We start from the raw sequence: 19,659 nt of genomic DNA, 5'->3' as shown, positions 1-19,659 counted from the left end.
TACAGAATGCATACATTGTATTGAAGAAGAATTTAAAGGTTATAAACAAGCTATGCAACTCTGAAACCAAAGAGAAATTCACCAAATGCAAAGTAATTAAAAAAAAAAAAAAGCAGCATTTTTCAGCTGGTTTGACTTATCTGGATGTAATTTAATGTCAGGGGATCCATTATGCTTCAGACCCTGTAAAGAATTTAGGGGATCTGGATGAATTATCTGCAGGAGCTTTTTGTTTATCCCATTGACATCATAGCAGCTCCAACTGTATCATGTAAAACACCTGGCTGACATCATACTCTGTTTAAAGGACCTCTGAGGAGAAACGATGAACACGGCATAGTACCATTGCAGCCACTGCAAAATCCAAGTGTGCTCGTAACACAGGGCTTGAATGTTCTGAATGGAAAACTCAAGTTGTAATTTTTCTTTCTAAAATAAATCTTAAGCATTCAGTAAAGTAAAACAGTAAACCAATTCCAACTAAGCTCAATTATATCTTTTTTTGTGACTACGATTGCCAATAGAAATACTGTTTCAAAAACACTACAGTCTCTTTATTCCAAAAACCTAAGATATCACAGCAGCAGTAATTTAATTGTGTTAATCTCTTCAACTAACATTGTTAAACTGATCAAAACTCTACAAAACTAAGGCCTAACTCTAAAAGTTCACCTAAGTAACATCAGTCACCCAATTACAGTCACGAAGACTACAGATGTGCAAGTTTTTGCAGCAGGCAGCTGAAATATTTACACACACTACAACTTTGCAGCATGCATTTACATTTCAGAAAGCTAATTTCTTAAAACATAGTTTCACTATAAGCTGACCATTTGCAAATGCGATATTCTCATGAATACATAATTTGAAGTGCAGAATACCTCAAATAAGTTTGTTCAATCCCGTTTAAGACATATTCATACACAGAACAGTCATTAAAACCATAAAACAGGGTTTTCTCTTCATAGGATGTTTATAGCACCCTTGGGTGCTATAGCCGCTGGTGCCAACCTGAGCAATTCTGAGTGTTTGATTTCTATCTTTAAATCATTATTTACATAGAATTTGGCGGGGTTGTGTGTGTTTATTGTGTGCTTTCTGGGTTGGGGGATAGGATTTTAGGGGCCTGTTTGGGTTTTTGTTTTTGGGGTGGTTTATTGGTTTTTTGCTTGTACTTGTACTGCTGACTGCACAACTGCACACCAGCATTTTGCCACTAACCAGGGAAACTCCCCTTATAAAATAGCATCAAAAGCCAATTTACATGAATCCCTGACATGTGAATAAAATTCTCCAATGAATAAAGCCACTGTGCAGGTAAAACCTGTCAGTAAAAAGTGAATTTAGATGGATGTCCTACTAAAAGTCCCCATCTGATAGATGAATTAGCCCACTTCTTAAAAGTTAAAAAGTGAACTTAACTTTCAAAAAAGCATGGAAAAACAAGTTTATCAAGCTAGTACATTCACTTCTGCTTCAATTTATGCCAATGTCCTAATAGAAACACTATTCAAATGTTCACAGTATCAAAGAATGAGCAGGTAATCTAGAAGACTGTCGCTTTTGACTCAGGTTAAACATTTACGGAAACTACTGCCACAGGAGTAAGACTAAGACTTGTCACCAGTGTAACATCAAAGAAATCGGTTCAGAAGTGCTCTCGCCCCACTAGAGGGAGACAAACGATTGCAAAAGCATCATTTGCAAGCTCTGCTGTCTACCGAAGCTACAAAACCTCTTTTCACAAAATCCTGCAGTGTCAGAAGAGCAACTGATGAAAGACTGACAGAATGGCTACTGCATCTTTCTCTTGTTCAGCACAGCAATATTAAAACTTAAAACAGTAGCTTAAATCTTTAAACAAGTGCACTGCTGCCAGAAAGCTTACACACAGTTAAGTACACACAAAACTGTGAACAAAGATCAAAAAGCATGTGTTCTTATTTACACAGGTATATATTTTTTAGATTCATAATGTAGAAGATACAGGTTAGAAATATTTACAGTAATTTTTTTTTAGATAAAAACACAGTATGTTTTTGGGTCAGTGTTCTCAATTTCTCCAAAAGCAAAATATATTCGGATGAATGCAGCCTACTAATGTGACTCAACATACTTAGTATCTACCAGTGAACAAATTATCTTAGTAGGAAACCAAACAAAAAGTTGAAACATTGAAAGCAACCTGAAACAGTTCTGGTGACAATATATAATGTCTCATCTTCTTAAATAAAATAATCATAGTGAGTAATTACATCATTATTTTAACAGTGTTGTATTAGTAAAGTTGCAAGCTGTATATACAGCACGATTCTGATGAAAAGTATGCTATCAGGGAACATGTTAGTAGAAAAAAAAAAACCCTCTGAAACACCAACTGAGTGTTAGGAAAGAGATGTGACATTTTTGAAATATTTCCAATAATTTCACGTTTACTCTGAACTCCCACACAGGGTTGCTGCAGATTAAGTTAAACCTTTACACTCTGTAAGAGCTAATTTAATGTCATCTGGGGAAGAAAAAAAAAGAAAAAAGAAAAAAAAAAAAAAGAGAAGAGTCTAGGAATGGTTTAACTAGCATGAAAAATGCTGCAGAGGAATACTGTTTTCCTGTAACTGAAAATACAGTGCTTTTCAGAAACTCTAAAAAGAGCATGCATGTTGGGGGGCAGGAGAAGAAGGGAAATCTTACCCTCTCCCTAAACTGATCTTGTCAGAACAACTACATACGGCATTAAGCAGCCACTGGAAAAGATCAACCTAAAAGAAACGACTGAGTTTGTCCCAAATTCTACACTATCTTAAGCTTTGGCAGGGCGCAGTAATTAACACAACGGTAATAGTCACAACATACCAAGTGCACACTAAAAACAGTGGGACTGGAGAGCATGCTCTCCCTGAGCAAAAACAGCGACTAGCACAGAGCTAAAATATATATATATAAATATAAAAAAATAAAAAAAAAGATTAAGAGATAGTCTTTTTCTGTGATGGCGGCGATGACAACCCGAGAAAACTATGCCTGAGTTGAATACAAATCAGAAATACAGATATTTTTTTATTCCCACGTGATAAAATACTAAGAAAAAAAAACCACCAAAAACCCCACAAAGTTAAAAAAATAGAAGCCTTTAGAGACAAGTAGTCCTTTAGAGGGCCAGCTGTTTCAACAACTCTAATAGCACATTATCACTTATGTCTTGAATACACTTGTGCCTATCTTTGGTAGAAAATGAGACAGCTATCTTATAAGAAGGCAACAAACAACTGTTACCTCCTGAACAGTAAGGGCAGTTAGTAAACAGAAATCTGCAGTTTGTTGTGGTCCTTACAGTCTCAACTACTACAAACACAGCTCACCTGGTTTAAAATCTCATGAAACAGGAATATTTTCACCACTTAAAAACATGCATGCAGCCCAATATTCAAACTTCGTGGAACACTGACTGTATTACACCTGACTAGACGGTTTATCATGCTATGTTCTTAAAAAGACTGATCTACTTTTAGCTTATTTCTTCCTAATGTTTTCCGGAAGAGCCTCTAAAGAACCACTTACAAAGCATCCCAACCAGGCAACAAGCAGACAGAGAAGACTATAGTTCCACCGCCCAGAATTCTAATATAGTAACTAGGTGGGAAAGAAAGACCAAATAAGAGTGGTAGGGAATCACTAACATACCTGTTACACTTCCTGTCAACAACTATCCTGTCTATATTAAGAAATTCGTTTTTCTACAGGTATTTCTCAATGATCCAAACTACTCCTAAGCTATTTGTGAAAACAAATGACTGAAAAATCAATACCAGAAAGTAGCCTAAAGACATATAAGTGAACATAAATAAAAAGTGGATTTTAAGACAACTGTATTTTTTAACAAAACATTTTCATATTACGAACTCAGAGCTTTTCCACCATTAATCTGCTGACATCTAACATTGTCACCTACATTCTGTTCAATTACAAAAATATACAGTAGCTTAATAATGCATTTGATCAAAACACAAAGACATGAGCTCAGATTCCCATATTATTTGGTGCGAAGAAACTGAGTAAGGTTTTAAAAAAGGGACAGCCTGAAGAGTATTTTGTATAAAGGGGTACATAACTCCACGGCCCCCTTGTCACAATACAAATGGTAATAAACAAATAGTAGTTGCCAATACATTAGCAGCATAAAGAGCTCTGTACTCAATTACAATCAGATGCATGAGTCTGTACAGATGTATCCACTTTCTTTGCTCATCCAACTGCTGCTTTTTAAATACAGTACTTCGTATTATTGTGGTTTTTTAGAGGGCTCTTAGAACAAGCAGAAATACTATCTGTGCACTTCTGATGGAAGTACTTGCAAAAAGGAAAAAGAATTAGTATGTTAAGAGGTTGTAACATGGGTCAAATTTATCTTATGGTTTTTTTTAACAGAAATAAAGATGCTAACACATCTTCCTCAAACTACAAAGGTAAAGATATCTAGCATTTACAATAATTATATTCTCTTATGGGCTGTTTTGTTGTATTGTTTTTCTTTAGCCTAGTAAGCTCTAAAGTATATTGAGAGATTTTTTTTAATAGAACTCCAAATAGTTAAACTTTTACCTCAGTTCAACGTTCCAAAAAATACAAATTTTAAATTCATCAACACCACTTTTTATCTATTCACGTATCAGAAGTTTAGAGCATAACAAAAATCCACCTGCACATGACAAAAGAGCACTAGGAATAAAAGAAAATAAAAATCCCTCAAAATTACTTAGTTAAAATAACCATTCTGTAACTTAAAAAAACCCAACAAGCCAAACCAAAACAACCGAGCTCATACTAAAGTGAAGATTCTGCTGTTAAATAAAATACAAATGTATTTTGACTACTTAATATTTCAAGGTTATCCCTTGTAATCTTACATAACACATTGTTTAGGTTTATTGCCAATAATCATTCACATCACATGAAGCTGACTAGATTAGCTGGGGGGGGTTGGAGGGTTTGTTTTTGTAGTTGTTGGGCAGCGGGGAGTGTGGGAGGGTACTGTTTTGTTTGAGGTTGGTTTGTTTGTTGTTTCTGTAAACAAACCACAAGGAAAATAAAACCTAGGTACTGTAAACCAACTGAGTGCTGCATAACTGTTGCTCAGGATAAATCAATCCATTATTGCACTGTATGCATTCCCAGCAAAGATAAATCATGTAATCCCTTGACCCACTGCTGTATTTCATGTATTGGGTAGAGAGGCAAGGAGAGCAAGACTGGGAAGTTTAGAGAGTGCCATATATTAAGTATTGTTTACTAAACTTCCCAATTATAAGAAAAATTAACTTCTTGCACCTGATTTAGTAGATGCTTGTTTAATTCTCAATAGTAATACTCTATTGTGCTGATGTATATAAACAAATGAGAGATTTTAATTCATTTGGTTTTTTTAGATACGTAAAAAAAGACTAGAACATAAAAGATGCGAAATAAGACAGTGTCAAAGACTTAAGAGACAAAAAATAACTGTGTGAGTTAGAAAAATTCTATAGTATTCTAGACATGTGAAGAGCTGTACCAACTTCAGATCAGACACCTACTTATAGCCCTGCTAAATACAAGTGAGAAGTTCTTGACACTGCATCTTCATGTCAACAAAATACAAGGCCAAAACTAGAAAAAAAAAAAAAAAAAAAAACCACACACACAACCCACACCAAAGTAAGACTTTTTTGACCCTATACAATTTAACTATGTTGCAGAATCACAGAATCATTTAGGTTGGAAAAGACCCTTAAGATCGTAGAGTCCAACCATAAACACACAACCCTCCTCCTAACGCCCTGCAAGTTGGGAGGCCATCTATCTTCCCCAGGCAGGACCAAGAAATCTCTGGGTCAAATGGGACAACATCCATCAGTCCAAAAAACAGAGAATGGATCTTTGCCATGGACAGGACTCTGGAAGCCACAACAACCATTACCCCAGAATATCATTTGACATGCAGGAACAATTTGCTCACTGAGTGTTTTGACCTTCTTTAGTCTCTGTACAGAAAGTGATATACCCATCATCTGCAGGCAAACTAAGCTACTTCTTAGCTCAAGTAGGATAGATCAGTGCTCCACTGCTCAGCATCACACTTCCAGTGTTATGTGGTTTTCTTCACTGTGAGAAAAACTTCCAGAATTTTATTACCTTGCTGGACAGCCATCAAAATCCCATTTAACAAATTGTTCTAGAACAGCATTGTAAAGCTAGCATGAATTAGAACCAACAGTTTACTTCTAAACATTTTTTTAAAATTAGAACCTCACGTGACAACGAAAGGTATCTGTGTAGCTCATTCAGATTTATCCACTAAGCTTATGATTCTGCAAATCCATGAAATGCATACTTTCCAAGTATTTAATTTTCATCTCATTGATTTAAACTAGTTCTCCCATGTACTTGAAATTAAAATCAGTATTTTATAGGAAAAATTTTCTAAACAAGAACTTATCCTTTCATTTTTCCTTACCCAACATTCCAGTCCATTTCACTATAATTGTTCAAAAGAAACTACAGTTTCAACAGTTTCAGATTCCTTCAACAAATTCCTATTAAAGGTGTATCACACAGAACTGTTGACATATACATACTAGGACTTAGAAATAGCCTATTAACTGCTGTCCACAGCTAAATTATATAGGCTTCATTACTTCAAATTTGTCCATGTCACCACCTCCCTCCCACATGTTTTTAATCTTCTCCTAAAAGTTTTTTATAAAGCAGCAGCTTAAAAATAGATTAGGTCCCACTTTTTTGTGCCTATTTTATAATATTAGATTTCCTCCCTGCCATATGTAGGATTCCAAAATAAGCTTGCTTTGTTTTAGACTAGATTTATATTTTCACTATCAATTAACACTATAAATTGATTTTTAGGTTTGTGCTTCTTTTCCCTTCGAAAAAATTCAGACCTTTGTGAAGCCTTTTAGAGAGGTAACTAGTTACTTTTCACATTTTGGATGCACTGGCAGTAGTATTCTCTGTTAAGTCTTGATCTTTGCTTTCCATAACAATTTTTTTTACCATTTTCAATACCCTGTGTTCTATGTAGTTATTCCTTAATGGGAGTTTTTTGAAAAGCCTTCCTCCATTTTAAGTTAATGTAAGCAAACTTTAAACTATTACCTACTTTCCATTATGAACTCCACAGCTAAATGTCAAACATCTGGTAACAGTTGTCATTGATTATCTTACCAAGCCTGATACCAAAAGCCTTAAATATTTTAACCATTTTACGACATAAAAGGAACAGTGGCAGGAGGTTAATAGGAACTGACCTATTCTAGTGTAAATGTCTGTCTAACTGCTGAGGGGGTTTGAGAGCTGATTTTCACACAATTTAACTGGTTCTTGGAAAAGGAGGACTAAAGAAATTATGAGTCAGCTTTAATAAGTTGAAGAACTAACCTTTTGCTCTGTTTGCAGTTGGTCACATCTCTGCTTTTCATGGTTAAGTTCTTTTTCCAGTCTTTCAACTTGATCTCTGAGTTGTGCTGTTTCCTTTTCCAGAACAGAAGTTACCTTTAATAACTCTTCTTTTTCTTTTATTATTTTTTCAATTTTAAACTGTGAAAACAAAACCATGGGGTTTTAGTAATTTTCCTCCCCTTCGTTCCTATCAAGTAAGTGGATAACAAATTCCTCCAGTGTTTCTGCAGAAGCACAAAATGTGTGTCCTCAGGTACGTTATTTTATGATTTTTCCCTTATACCCAAATTTCTGAAGTTTCATTGCTTTAACTGAATAGTACTATATTACCATTAGACAGCACACTTTGCAGTTTCTTGATTCATACTCAAATTTTCCCTCCTTAAGTAAAGTGCCTTTACTGTACCTAAGTGACATCAACTACGGAGGAGCTAATGATGATTATGGGAGCTTGGTAAAAAATGGCTGCAGAGTGGAGAGACATGTACATACTCTAAAGCAATGTTCGATGAATTTCACCCAAAAAATGAATGCACAGCCAAAAGTAAGGACTGGCACACGAATAGCAGCCTTTCAATACTGAAAGGGGGCTTATAAGACAGGCACAAACTTTTTAGTAGGGCCTGTTGCACTAGGACAAGGGGTAATGGTTTTAAACTAAAAGAGGGTAGATTTAGACTAGATATAAGGAAGAAATCTTTTACAATGAGGGTGTTAAAACACTGGAACAGGTTGCCCAGAGACGTAGTAGATGCCCCATCCCTAGAAATATTCAAGGTCAGGCTGGATGGGGTTCTGAGCAACCTGATCTAGTTGAAGATGACCCTGCTCATTGCAGGGAGTTGGACTAGATGATCTTTAAAGGTCCCTTCCAACCCAACTCATTCTATGAACCAAGATAATCAAAAACATCTGAAAAATTAATTTTTTTATTACTGTGAGTACATATCTGAAAAGTAAACATCTCACAGATGCTTCTCCGTACTAGGTCTCTTACCCCTAAATTTTGAAAACTGTGAATTTGAATACATGCATGTATGTGCCTAGACGCAGCTGATAAAAGGGTAAAACATCTGACGACAAGGTAAGGAAACCTTACTGAGCAATTTTCTAGTAAGCAACTCATACAATCAAGTTGGTTTGGGTTTTTTTGTTGTTTGCATTTAAGTAGTTTTCAGCCCACAAAATACCAACAAGCAAATGGAAACATCTTGACTCTGGAGGTAAGCATACAAGTCTAACCACTCCAACTAGCAGAGAACATAAAACACAGAACACTGCTTTAAAACAAGAGCTATTCTAATATACTTGAGCACCTACAATTATTCAGCTTAATTTCCAGGGCTCTTCACTTGTGCACAAACAAAATATATGGGTTCTATAACTTCTTCCCATACAACAAGCCATTTCATACGAAGGGTATCTTCCCCTCCTCCAGTTAGCTGGAGAGCACAGCTGTGAGAAATGGCCAACTATCTGCTCTCTTATGGCTTCTCAGTCTCTGCTTAGTGCTATACCATACCTGTAACCAGTTTAAAATCTTTACTCATTTAACGTGCAAATGTTCTGAACTCCAAATGCTGGAGAACAAGCCAGAAACATATATATTACACATACATATGTAGCTTTTTTCCTCCTGGTTTGTTCTGCAATACCTGTAAATATATGTATATACTAAAAAATAAAAGATCATATTTTAAGAATCATTGATTCAAACCTCAAGAAGTCCAGCTTTGGTGGTCACCACTAACATATCAGAGTTGCCTTCATCTTCCATAGTGAGCAATTCTTCAATAGGGGATGAGGTACGGAACTGGAAAGGTGTGCTTGCTCCACGGATTTCTCCTTTATGAGTCACATAACAGAACTGGTAAAATTCTCCATCATCATTTGGTAGATAATACCCTATCAAAATAAATTCATATTTGAAGAAATATTTTACACAAGCATACAAGCCTCTATGTGGAAACAGATTACCAATTCATGTTTGACTTACCAATGTCATGCTTATAACATAAGGCACATATAAATCACCAAAACAGAAGAAAGGAAATACCCTATTTAGTAACTTTCATCCCCCAACCATTTTTCCCAGTTTTTAAGACAAATGCCAAAACAGTGTCAGGTAATACGTGATATTTGTACATACCACCTTACATACATTAGGTAATAGCTGCTGTTTGTGTATTTATGAAACAGAATCATTAGCAATCAGATGCCCTAAAGCTGGATCAGGACCATGTTATTATGTAACTTGTACACTCACAACAGCAAAGAGTTAGCAGTTTTTTGAGCTTGGAATACCTATATAACCAAAAAAAACCTAGACAAAGGCAGAATAACATGCAATGATAAAGATATCTGCAACTTTATCAGGTTCAATATTTTGCATGTTTTTTGTGAAGTAACCACAGTTTGCTTTTACTATTTGTAAATGCCAAAGCACAGGAATGCTCTGAATGGATGAACAAGCTGCAACTTTCGGGGGAGGGGCAGGGGGGGAGTTTAACAAAGGACTTATTTTTCAAAATTAAACAAAAAATTTCTTCTAGACTTTGCAAGGTAAGAATAAGTCATCTTTCTGGTAGCTATGCAATATTGTAAAGCTTCAACATCAAGCCTCTTACATCACCTAGATTCACATGGTAATATTTGTGGATGTTAAAAAATAATTTCCAGAACTCATGAGATTTTTGCCTTTATTAGTAAATGCAAAAAGCCATATGCCTTACCCAGTTTAATGGTAAGAAAACCAATTGATTTTATTCAGAACACTTAATTATCAGATACTCTAGCCAGCTTGAGTATGATACTAGCACAACAAATCCTCACCTAATGTTCAACCCAGCAGGTGACATCACTCATTTCTGTTCATATTTCGCCACAATTCCCCTTCTAACTTACCATTCATTTCTATTTACCAACTTTTACTCCAGATTCCTGGAAGACTCTTCCTACAACTGGTAAAACATTACACATACTATACGGACAGCACTTGTACCAAGCACTTCATGTTTCCATTAGTCTTACACTTTATTAACTGTAGCTCGGAATAGAATCTTAATCTAAAAACTTCAGGATTCTGTGCTTTTAGACTTGACCACTATTTCCTATATAGCACTGCAGTTCAGTTTACCTGATTCAGTGCTTAAATAAGGTGACACTGTGCAGAAACAAATTCAGAACAATCTACTTTGCAGCTCAAACAAGTTTTAATACTGGTTCAGACAAACTTATTTTAATACTACTCAGTCTTTTTTCCTGTATCAAACAGGTATTGGAAAGAACAGATTCCTAATTACTTTCTCCCAGCACACCCACTTGATCTTAAAAAAAAATACTTGAAGCATGCTGCACAACGTTTACTATTTATCTCAGTTAATTAAACTCCTGTAAGCTCTACTGATGTCATCTCAGTAGCACTAAAATACCTTGCCAAACACAACTGGGAGACTGAATGGAGACTAATCTGGCAACCCTGTAAAAGCAGAAAACTGTCAGCATGGAACATAACAGATAAGGCAGTTACTTAAGTGTCTTCATGTGTGGTAAAACTTCTAAGGACGAAGGACTGAAAATGGCATGTAGAGTCCTAAGTTTCTAGGTCACTTCTAGTCTCAGTCCAACCCAAATTCATTCATTCAGTGAATTTTGGTAACTGCAAAAGAAATGACCTCCTTCCAGTTCCTACAGATCATACATACTTTTCATATATTTCAAGGTTATAAAATGATCAGATCACATGGATATGATCATCAAAAGTACCAGAAAAAAATTACTTGGTTAAAGAGAAAACACAGTGAACTTATCGAAGCTACCACTATTTACAGCTTTGACAAGACAAAAAACTAACAAGGTAGTAGTCATTTCAGGATTTCAGTTATCTCTTCTATAAACGTTAAGCTTTTAAAACACACACACACACACACACAAAGACTAAAGCCAACTCTGGGAAGTAAAAAAGAACATAAAATGGTACATAAAATTCTGTTAATAAGCAGATAAGCATTAAACAAGTTTAATGGAAGTGCTCTTTTTACATGCAACTTTGAATGCGTGTTGATTTTTTGAGATTTGTGATGTCCTACAGCAACACATTTAACGCAGTCAATGTGCGGAACAAGTATCATCTCAACCTCTGTTTTGAACCTTTAATTTGGTAGCTTATATTGAGGGCTCCATTTGCTTCTTTAAATACAAACAATGGACAATCCACTCATACCATGAGCAGCTGATTTTAGTGCCATCACCCACTATTCATTATTTCCCTTTCCCTGGCAGAAGTAAGTTCTGAAGGTCACCTAGTCCAGCTTCCCACTCAAAAGTGTTGTCAGCACCAGTCTGACACTACTATGGCTGTGTCTAAGCAACTGTATGGAATTCCCATCCTCCAAACCAGGGATGCCTTTTCAAGTGCTGCACTGCTCCCTCTTGGCAGAAAAAGAACCTCCCAGGCCACAATCCATGGTTATTGTCCCTTTTCATGTTTAGTGAGAAGAGTGTGGCCCTCATCTTGGTAACACCACACCTTTACACAGAAACTATTTGATTTTGATCTTTCTTGTCACACTTCGTTCATTCATTCTACTACATCTTATCTGAGATTGCAAAGTAGACTGAGATGATCTGATCTCCACAGTGTTGAAAATGCAGTTGAACTATAGATTTGTACAGCAGTGTAACATTTCCCATTTTGTTCTTTATTCTTAAAAACCTCAGTCCTTTTCATCGTTTTCATCAATTCCTCATTGTCAAAAGGTCTTCTGCAACTCTGACTACTCTGAACCTTCACCAAACCATCATCTGTGTTATTTATTATTTGACAAGGATCACTTTACATTGAGAACGATGTTTAAACTTTGGAGACTGAAGACGATGTAAAAACACAATGGATTAAGAGATTCCAACATTTAAAAGCCCTGCTGATGAATAAACAAAGTCACTTCCTGTATTTTAATAGTTTCCAGTGAATCTGTTCTTTCTATTAGTCATTAATATTGTCCATTACTATGTAAAAAACATTGTCATATACTACTCACAATTTTGTTGACGTCTAAAAATAAGACTGGACTTCACACAGTGAAATGTGGAAAATCCTCCTCCCATTTACGTCTGTTGTAGTGGCCAGACAATTGCTGAATACTAGGTGCCCACCAAAACTGCTCTATCACTCCCCTCCTCGACCAGACAGGAGAGAGAATAATATAACAAAAGGCTCATGGGTCAAGACAAGGGAGACCACTCAGCAATTACCATCACGGGCAAAGCAGAGTCAACTTGGGGAAAATTAGTTTCATTTATTGCTATTCAAATCAGAAAAAACACCTTCCACCCACCCCTTCCTTCTTCCTGGGCTTGACTTAATTCCCGATTTCTACATCCTCCTCCTGAGCAGCACAGGGCAACAGGGAATGGCTGTTACAGTCCATTCATCACATATGTCTGCAGCTCTTTCCTCCTCACACTCTTCCCCTGCTCCAGTGTGGGGTCCCTCCCATGGGAGAGAGTTCTGCATGAACTCCTCCAATGTGAGTCCATCCCACAGACTACAGTTCTTCACACACTGCCCCACTGTGGGTCTCTTCCACAGAGTGCAGCCCTTCAGCAACAGACTAGTTTGGGTCCCCCCACAGGTCCACAAGTCCTGCCAGCAAACCTCCTTCAGCATGTGCTTCCCACAGGTCACACAGCCTCCTTCCAGCTTCCACCTGCTCTGGTTTCGGGTCCTCCATGGGCTGCAGGTGGGTATCTGCTCCAGCATGGACCTCCATGGGCTGAGGGGGACAGCCTGCCTCACCACGGTCTTCATCACAGGCTGCAGGGGAATCTCCGCTCTGGTACCTGGAGCACCTCCTTTCCCTCCTTCTTCACTGACCTTGGTGTTTGCAGAGTTGTTGCTCTCACATATTCTAACTCCTCTCTCCCACTGGTGCAGGTTTCCCTTCTTAATACGCTATCACAGAGGTGCTAACACTCACCGATTAGCTCAGCCCTGGCTGGTGGTGGGTCCATCTTGAAGCCAGCTGCCATAGGCTCCATTGGACACAGGGGAAGCTTCCGGCATCTTCTCACAAAAGCCACCCCTGTAGGCCTGCCACTACCAAAACCTTGCCATGCAAACACACTACAGTATGTAAAAGTCTAGAACTGTTATACGACCCTCAGCATCATAATGAAAAAATAAATATTTAAAAAGCTAGGCTGGAAAATACAGGTAGACACTGCTTTATATTCACCTTGAAAAGTCAGCACACAGTTAACAGTTGATCCTTCCACATAATTTTCTGGCATAGGTGACCAAAGAAATGTGTAATAATCTCTTGCAGTACTCCAACCAACCTAAAATAAAAGAAAAAAAAACAAAAAACAGAAAAAAAAAACCAAAACACCAAAACGTTAAGCAGGAGAATTTGTTATACACAGTTAAGATATCATGGTCTGGCCTTTACAACATACTGTAATATGCATATTTCTGCTTCAACGTGCAATAAAAAGATACTTAACAATGTTTACAAATCAGGAATATTTTAACAAGCATGTCAAAAGATTTAGCATGAATTTTATTAAGTTGTTACCTAAGGCAATAAATGGGTCTAAGGCAATAAAAGGGTCTATATAAATTAAAGCACCAGACAGTTTTCACTATACATTAAACTACTATTTGGTTCGTGATTTTTTTTTTCCTATAAAGATATACATTACTATATTAAAAATACACCAAGAAAATCTCACTATAAAATTCAGAATTAGTATTTTTGTAATTTCTGTCAACACTTGACTATTTTGTGTCCATAACCCAACAGGTTTGTCAGAAAACAAAAATGAAGAAATTAAAAATAGCTCTCTTCTCTACCAAAAAGGCCAAATCTGACATGGCTACTTTAGACAATTTCTGCAATACTAAAGACCAGCATTTTACTGGAGTACTAGTGCTCCCATACATACATGCTATGGGTGCACGGAGGGAAAAAAAAATGCATGAAACCCTAACTTATTGAAGTTGGAGCAGTCTTCCCACTAACTTCAATAAACACCTGCTTTTAGATTTTTTTGTAACAGTACAGTTCTGTACAGTAAGAACTGCTATCCTCTGGAGAAACGTATCCCAACAAGTTTGAAATACATGCACCTAAACCTAAAACCCAAAACAACTACTGTAAAGCAATGGATATTAATAATAGTGTAATAGTAAAGGAGAAGAAGAAACCTGCTTTATTCCACTGACTAAAAAAAATTATAGAAAAGCTTGTCAAAAGCTAGGCGTAGTATGATTTATCAGTAACCGAGTATACTGTCTTGAAAGAGTTAGAAAGAGGAAAGGAGAGAAATTGTTTACCAATTTTTATCAGGCAAGACAGCATTTCAAGTAGAAGAAGAAAAAAAAAAAAAAAACACCACAACACAAAAACCCCACCAAGAATTATGAAGTTACCAATCATTAATTTTATTACTTCAATAGATGCGACTTCTGAACTTTAAGCTCATACCAAATCCTCCTTTATAAAGGATACATTGCAATAGTATGTTTCAAAAGCATTAAGAAAATTTTTAAGGAGTTGTCAGCTTTAAGAAAAAAAAAAAATATGGAAATTTAGGCAAAGAGAGGAGCAGAACTGAATGTCATTCAATAGCAATTATATATGTATACAGGCATTACACATTTCATGTATAAAAATAAATAATTAGCATTAGAAAAAAATTGTGAATATATTATTCCATAGATGCCCACTATGCTTCATTTTGTATTAAAAGTGTGGGGAAAGCTAATGTTGGAGGGGACGGACAGGACCTGGTCTGAGATGACCAGGCCTTCTTTATATTCTTTAAAAACATCAATGAATAACAGCAAAATCAATTTTCATTTTGCTAACTACAGTCACTTCTTTAAGGCAACATTTATTAGAGACAAGCAGTTCAGGCTTCTGACTCATCATCTAGAATGGAATCATCTACTACATCTTAAGTCTATTCTCAGGCAAAATTTTGAAGATTTCTGTGTCTCCTATCAAGGAGCTTTTACAGATGTCAGTGAAATGAGATTTCCTGGGGTTGTTATTCCCACACTGTTAAGCACCTCAGAAATAACAAGAAAAGCTCTTCCAGTAACTTGAAGGAGGGTGGTGAAAGCAATTTTTCCTCAATAAAAATTCACAGGGAAAAAACATTTCGCAAATTTTCACATTAGCCATGTCTTCAAATCGAAGTCTGATGTTAATTACATCTTTTTTGCTGAACCTGCTTTTACCTCAAAAAATGGAATCATATACCATTACTTGTTGCCCTAAATAAAGCAGATATCGCTTCAAATGTAGTTCTCAATGTATGAAAAGTCTCCATCTTCTTCTTTTTAACTTCAGAAGGGAAACTGAATTCTGTCAGGAACAAATACAGAAGTAATATTTTCATCCTACTCTAGTTTTCATTTCTGTTTAAAAAAAAAGCACACAACACACACACACTCCGATTCTGACGTTATTTTCCTGAGTGAAATAATATCCTTCCTTCTGATAATTAATACTTTGGAAAACTTAAAAGGAACAAAATCAAGTTAATATAAAAACAAAAATGGTCCCTCTGGGAGATCAGCTCAACTTCTGATTAAATTTTTCTCCGAGATTGTAGCTTTTTTTTTTTTTAGGTATCACATTGATTTGTAAATTAAATGATCTATTCTGAAACCGTAAGTTATTTTTATGAGTACTTTACCTGTACCAGTAATCCACGTAAGCTTTACATAACCTTAAAAATCCTTTAGCCATACTGATAAAAACAAGAGGAGCAATTATGCTGAGAACAAATAACTCTCCTGGCCTGTTTCTCAGCAGGTGATGTATTTCCAAGTGTGACTCTAATCTGTGGGATACTGATAGAAAGAACTGTGTGACACATCAAGAGCTAGTGAGCGATACATGTGGGGTGAACTTCCCAGGGTATTTTCTCCAGGTATTTCCTTTCACCCACCATCTGCTTCCCCTACCAAAGCTCCCCATCTTATACTCTTACAATCCCGAGAATCCAATTATTTCTAAATGGGCACACGCAAGGTATCAGCAGGTGCAGACTACACAACGGCTCTTTCCGCTGCGCAGGATTTCAGCAGATGAGGGTCTTCCCTGCTACAGGTTGCACATGTCAAAATGTGACAGTGCAGAGAAGGAAGTATTAACAAATCTCATCTTCCTTACAGCTGCATATATTTTAAAAGGGGAAGTTTGTCTATTCTGCAGTAAAGCAAGTTAACTTGGTAACATTATTCAACATCCTTCCTACTGAGCAATCACTATCATTAACTGCCATAGGATTGTTTCTTAGATGAAAGAAACAAGGAGCAAAACCAAAGTAATGACACGCCAAGAAGAAAACAAAGGCAAAATTAAGTAAAGGATGTTTTAGGTCCAGTATCTAGATCTTTAATTTTTTTTTTAATCAAACCTTTATATCTTTTGACAATATTGTCTTTTACAAGTCTAGTATGAAGTACACAGTGGTTCAGAAACACTCTATGGCAACAGATTATATGATCAGATACGAGACTATAAAAACACATTGGGTGACTCAGCAATAACCTAAATGTGACCTCTGACAAAGCTGTTTCTTTCAGCCTAGAAGGAAAAACAATAGCTGCCTAAAAATAGGGTTACAACTAGATAAAGAAATGTTAAGATTGCTTAAGGGGAAAGTAAATAAAATTTAAGATAAACTGAAACTAGTGGCAAAAGCACAGAAGAAATCAACAAAAAAAATGATGAAGAGGAAGATGGGAGTACTTTTCAACAGCCCCACAATGATTTTACAAGAAAAACAGAACAAAACACTGTAGCTGTGGAAACTAAAATGAACAGCATCCTCATCCTCAGGCATATTAGCTTGGAAAAAATATTTTCATTTAAGTGAAAGGAATCAGAAAACCTAAACTATTTATCTGATTGCTGATCAAAGCAACAAAACTTACTACAATTAATACAGACTATCTTCCAGGTTAGTCTCCAGAGGGAGAGAAGAGTCCAGATTCCCCACAAGGACCTGTTTGTTGTGAAGACCTTATCTAGACGGCACCAACAGGAAAAAAAATTGCTACTTAAAGCAAATGTCCATGAAGGTGGTTTTGTTGTCTTTTTTGTTGTTTCTTTGTAATTATTATTTTTAATTAAAAAGACAATTACAGCAACTGGCCCATACAATTACAATTCTGCTTAGGACATACTAAAAAAGGGCAAATTGAAGCTTTTCTTGTAAACATAAGAGTTTGTGCATCTGCCTGGTAATAGCACAGGATTCAGGAAATCGGACGATTCGACAGGTAGGTGTTGTCAACTACAGTTAGCATGGGGTAAATAGTATCGATCAGTAGTGTACACTGAAGAAAAACTGAGAATGTTTTAAAAAAAATAATTTACTTATTGCATATGTAGTTTTAAGAAACTTTACAGTTACTGAAATGCCACTTCCTGTGAAAGCTATAGAATTCGACATAGTGATACCTGAGCACAGACTAAAAAGAGTTCCCTGGCCAGAATATTCTTTAATCTCATAATTTGAAAATTTTAAGGTAAGCTTTGTTAAGTTAAAAGCAGATAAATTAATCCTAGTATTTCCTTTTCAGAAATATTTTCTCCATAGAACAACATTCAAGAAGCAGATAAAGGTTAACTTGCCCCCTCGCAAAAGCTTTTGCAGCCGATGCTCCAGTTCTTGGGATGAGGTAGCTCCTTTGACCCTACTATACTTACACTGAAACACCAAGGACACAAAATCTATTGGGGGGGGGGGGGGGCGCGAAATATCTAAATGAATCCTATAATCTGTTTCGATTATTCGTATCTCCAAGCTTCTCTATGTAAGAGTTACCATGACAATCCCAGAATAGCAACAGAGCAGAAGAAAAGTTTCAAACACAGACTTTATGTTAGAACTGGAAATTAACAAGTAGAAGCAGAGGAATTCTCAAATATTTCAGAGGGCCTCAGCATGAAAATAGAAAGTAGCAGAGCAGCTTCTTTAGTTTGTGCCCAGACTCTCTCTAGTACTCTACTAGAACATGAACATGTGTTAAAAAGTAAATGAAGATGCTATTTAAATACTATTTAAATGCTCCATAGAACTTTTATCACAAATTTGTGTCTATTAGTCTTTAGTCATTCCTTTTCCACATCATTCAAACTCTACCTGCCTCAAAGTTAAACAAAAAAGCCAAAACAAAACCCTAACAATTTTACACCAAAGTAGAAAATGGAAGTAAGTGGTTAAGTATGTAATTCACTGGCATCTTGCAGTATTATTTCTATTCAAAAAAGTAAGAAAATGGAAAAACAACAGAACTGGCATAACACGTCAGAAAACAAAAGCAGTCAAAGTTCAGTCTTTTTTTATCAGAAAAAAAATCTTCAAACCTTTAAGAACAGGAGTTTGACCATTGCAACTACCAAATCAGCTGATGACTAACAATGACCATGTGTATTCATGAGAACATTACAGAAAACACACAAACGCTTCTAAGAAAGATTTGCAAATTTCATTTCTGTATTTGAACTTCAATAACAATGAAAAATAAGTCAACTGAAATTACAGCCATTATAAAATATAGTTGAAATCAAGCCTTCAATTGCATTGTTTCATCTTCTGTTTCTTTCATTTACTGACCAAGTTGTAAAAATTTATGATCTAATTACTCCAGCTGCAAGCATATTTATTTTCATGAATAATTAGAACTTAAAAGCTGTTAAAAACCTGGATGTGAGAAGAAAGATGTGGAAATTCACAATTAATTCCTGTTTAGGCCTCACGTGAAGTTACAGGCCTATTTTGCAATGAAGAGTGTATTCTGATGTACTAAAATGTGAAACCAAATTAAAAAAAAAAACACACACCACACACAACACTTAATTAGAATGCCAACTAAAACGGTATACAAACAACCCAGAAACAAATACTTACATAATATGCTTTTTCATTTTAAATTTATACTGCTGACTAGAAGAGAATACAACAACAACAACAAAAAAAGTACTCAAAATCTAGAGTAAGACTTTCAAAGTGAAAGCAATTCAACTGAAACAGTATCTCGATCAAAATCGCTAGACTTTGCTGTTGTACAAAAACCTCAGTCGGAACTCCAGTTGGGGGTGGGGGGAAAAGGGGGGAACACACAACACAGCAAACAAAGTATTGTCAACTACTAACATAAACCCAAGTTCCAATCAACGTGCTAAA

General features: G+C 36.1%; 1 protein-coding gene across 5 annotated transcripts in view; it reads right to left on the bottom strand.

The window, feature by feature from the left end:
- Positions 1–19,659, bottom strand: part of TAX1BP1 (Tax1 binding protein 1) — a 65,784-nt gene that overhangs the window by 33,692 nt on the left and 12,433 nt on the right. For all 5 annotated transcript variants that reach the window (XM_055804583.1, XM_055804588.1, XM_055804586.1 and 2 more), the window contains 3 exons: positions 13,686–13,788; positions 9,167–9,354; positions 7,429–7,587 (listed from right to left, as the gene is read on the bottom strand). In XM_055804583.1, coding sequence (XP_055660558.1) covers positions 7,429–7,587; positions 9,167–9,354; positions 13,686–13,788 — 450 coding nt within the window. The remainder of the gene's footprint in view (positions 1–7,428; positions 7,588–9,166; positions 9,355–13,685; positions 13,789–19,659) is intronic.

This window comes from Falco peregrinus, chromosome 5 (genome assembly GCF_023634155.1).
Source record: "Falco peregrinus isolate bFalPer1 chromosome 5, bFalPer1.pri, whole genome shotgun sequence".
NCBI lineage: Eukaryota > Metazoa > Chordata > Aves > Falconiformes > Falconidae > Falco > Falco peregrinus.
The sequence above is the reverse complement of the archived record's forward strand: the minus strand, read 5'-3'. Positions and strand labels throughout refer to the sequence as shown.